We start from the raw sequence: 2,960 nt of genomic DNA on the forward strand, positions 1-2,960 counted from the left end.
GAGACCCTCGCCCCCCTTTTATACCCAGCGAGGCCTCGGATTACGCTGGGCGTAGTCCTTGGCTATGTTGGGTGTAATGCTCGGATAAGGGTGCTAATGAGCCTCCAGCTGTCTCGCATTTGGAAGGGATAAGAACCGAAGTACGCTGGGCATACCCAGCCTCGGACGTAGGGCGTAGATGCGAGTCGACGTGGCGTGATCTGGAGCGAAGCCTTGGTCAACAAGCAACGGCTCAGAAGCGGCCACGTCATCAACCTCTCACATATTTCACAATTTTGCACTCCGACTTCTAAAAATCATATCTTTCGTATACGAGCTCCGTTTTCGACGTTCTTTATATCTACGCGAAGGTGGGAACGTACTCTACAACTTTCGTTTAGACTTCGTCGGCTAATTTTGAATTGATTTTAAATTTTATATTTTTAACAGACCGGGACAGGATTGGTCCGTTAAATCCTCATAACTTCTTCATTCGACGTCCGTTTTCACCCATCTTTTTCTCGTTACGCTACTCTTAACGAGATCTTCGATTCTCGTTTAGGTCGTTTTCACCCATCTTTTTCTCGTTACGCTACTCTTAACGAGATCTTCATCCGACGTCCGTTTTCACCCATCTTTTTCCCTATTACCTCTAAATTGACTAGCCCGGATCTACGGGCGTTACATTTGTTCTTCATCTCGTGCTTATATCTCTCAGCCTAAGATCATAATTTGTGGATGCAGCATCACGTAAGCTCTGCAATACAGTGTGTCTTTTTGTTACTGTGCACAACTCAACTATGTTGAAGAACTAATATCCACCCATGTATGGCTCATGGAAGACTAATACAGTATGTCTGCAGCAAGGAAAGCTTTTGATGATGCTCCCTGACATCGAATGAAATCTTATGTAAGCTTTCTATTTAACTATTTCTTCATTCTTTGTCATCATTTTTATAAAAAATAAGTAATGAATATTGTATATATGTTACCAGGAAAGATCTAGAATATTGTTGCATTTTGCTGATTTGGTTGAGCAACATGCTGATGAAATAACAGCTCTTGAAGTTTGGGATAACGGGAAGGCATATGAACAGGCAGCTGGAGATGAAATACCATTATTCATTCGTCTTTTCCGGTATTATGCTGGTAAGTAGTGGCTGATTCAAAATAGAATCTAATGACATAAACTATCTTCAAAATTCTAAAAGTTATCATCTTTCTTGGTTTCCGTTGTGATATTTCATAAGTTGGGCTGATAAAATCCATGGCCTTACAATTCAAGCTGATGGACCCTATCATCTCCAGACTCTACATGAACCCATCGGTGTTGCAAGGCAGATTATACCATGGAACTTCCCTCTCCTTATTCAGGGTGCAGATTTATCACATGTGTTTTGTACTAAAGATGCTACTCCAGTAATAAAAGGTTATAGTCCTGAGTTAATTGTACATCCTTTGCTAGAGGAATCTTAAAATATAAGGTCAATTAATTTAATTTTATAATTTATAATATATATGAGTTTCTTATGTGATTAATTATTTAAAGATATAATACATTACCCATATTGGTAGTGAGAGTAAAGTACATTGCTACTCTCCTCTATTTGACATTCTATGTTGATTGCAAATGACAGGCAGGTCTTCCTCCTGGTGTGTTGAATATTTGACATTCCATGAGGTAATATTATTATTGTTTATAAGGGTAAATGGTATGACATTCTATTGTATGAAGGTATGCCCTATTTATTTCCTCTTATAACTCCTGTCATTAGAATCCTAACATGCTCTTATGACTTGATTACTTGACTTTTCTCAGGTTTTCTGTTACATGTTTGTTCTATTAATTTTCAATGCACCGGATGGCTTTTGGTCTCTTTCGTACATTGGCTGCAATTGCAAGAAATGTGATCATTGCCAATACTTTCGGTTCAACTGCCATGCCCGTGGTATTCTTGCTGGGTGGATTTATCATGCCCACAGGTAATTAAATTGCTAAAGTGTTTTTTAGTTTAATTTTCAAAGATCTCCAATTATTTTCTTTTAGATATGATTTTAAAGAAATTCAACTCAAGGACAATGTTTCTTTTGTAGGATTTGCATTTACTACTGTTGATCTTCTAATATTATTATTATTGGCTTCAGTTAATGAATCATTTGATTTAACTCCACAATATCCATTCACTTCTTCTTTCTGCTTGAACAATCACTTTCAACACTCAAGGTCTTTTTTCCATTAGAATTTTCAGTTTTCATAGCTTCATTAATAGGGTCAAAAGTAGGTCGTTAGAGGAGACTCGGTTACTTCTTGTTTTAGTAATTGTGTCTTCATCTTTTTTATTTGAGTTACTGACGTGAATGCTTTTGGACTCCATCTTTGACTTTGTTTGTAGGTTGTTAGAGGAGACTCGGTTACTTTGACCACCTTGTTCAGTTGACTTTTGTGACCATGACATTGAAGCTATCGATCCAGGTTACTTCAAAAACTTGAAGTGGATGCTTGAGGTGAGTCTCACTGAGTCAAACCATTTTATCCTTCTAATAAAAATCCATTTTTTACTTACATATTTGAAAACTCATGTGCAGAACAATATCAATGATATTTTAGATCTTACATTTAGTATTGATGCTGATGAAGAGAAACTCATCTTATGTGATAAAACAGAAGTAAAAATTCTTAATTTGATTTCTCACTCACTTTTATCGGAATCAATGTTGTAATAGGGAGGGGTATTTTTGTAATTATTTTATGGTGTGGATTCAAAGTAACGGACATAAGTCTGTCATTCCCACAACCTTATACCCTGAATAAATAGAATTATTATATAAGACATGAATAAAAAGTAGAAAGCATTTTAGAACACATATTTGAATAATTTGCATCTTGGATATATGTATATATACTTTGTATGGAGATTTAAGAACAATTTGCTATTTGCAGGTATGCTATATGTGGGGATTTAACAATGAAAAAGATAGTA

At 36.1% G+C, this 2,960-nt stretch overlaps 1 protein-coding gene across 1 annotated transcript; it reads left to right on the plus strand.

Moving 5' to 3' along the window:
• Positions 1 to 803: 803 nt before the first annotated feature.
• LOC145039357 (benzaldehyde dehydrogenase, mitochondrial-like) lies at positions 804 to 1,649 on the plus strand. Its single transcript, XM_078987424.1, has 4 exons — positions 804 to 830; positions 975 to 1,117; positions 1,230 to 1,398; positions 1,617 to 1,649. The coding sequence occupies exons 1-4, from the start codon at positions 804 to 806 to the stop codon at positions 1,647 to 1,649; spliced, it is 372 nt and encodes a 123-aa protein (XP_078843550.1).
• Positions 1,650 to 2,960: the final 1,311 nt, after the last annotated feature.

The sequence above is a fragment of the Lactuca saligna genome, chromosome 4, assembly GCF_052625555.1.
Source record: "Lactuca saligna cultivar CGN05327 chromosome 4, ASM5262555v1, whole genome shotgun sequence".
Taxonomy (NCBI): Eukaryota; Viridiplantae; Streptophyta; class Magnoliopsida; order Asterales; family Asteraceae; genus Lactuca; species Lactuca saligna.

Bases quoted from the DNA above. Each gene is read 5' to 3' on its own strand.
- LOC145039357 (XM_078987424.1), top strand. From the start codon at position 804: ATGTATGGCTCATGGAAGACTAATACA. The intron at 831-974 runs GTATGTCTGCAG...ATATGTTACCAG, and splicing joins GCTCATGGAAGACTAATACA to GAAAGATCTAGAATATTGTT. The intron at 1,118-1,229 runs GTATTATGCTGG...ATATTTCATAAG, and splicing joins TTATTCATTCGTCTTTTCCG to TTGGGCTGATAAAATCCATG.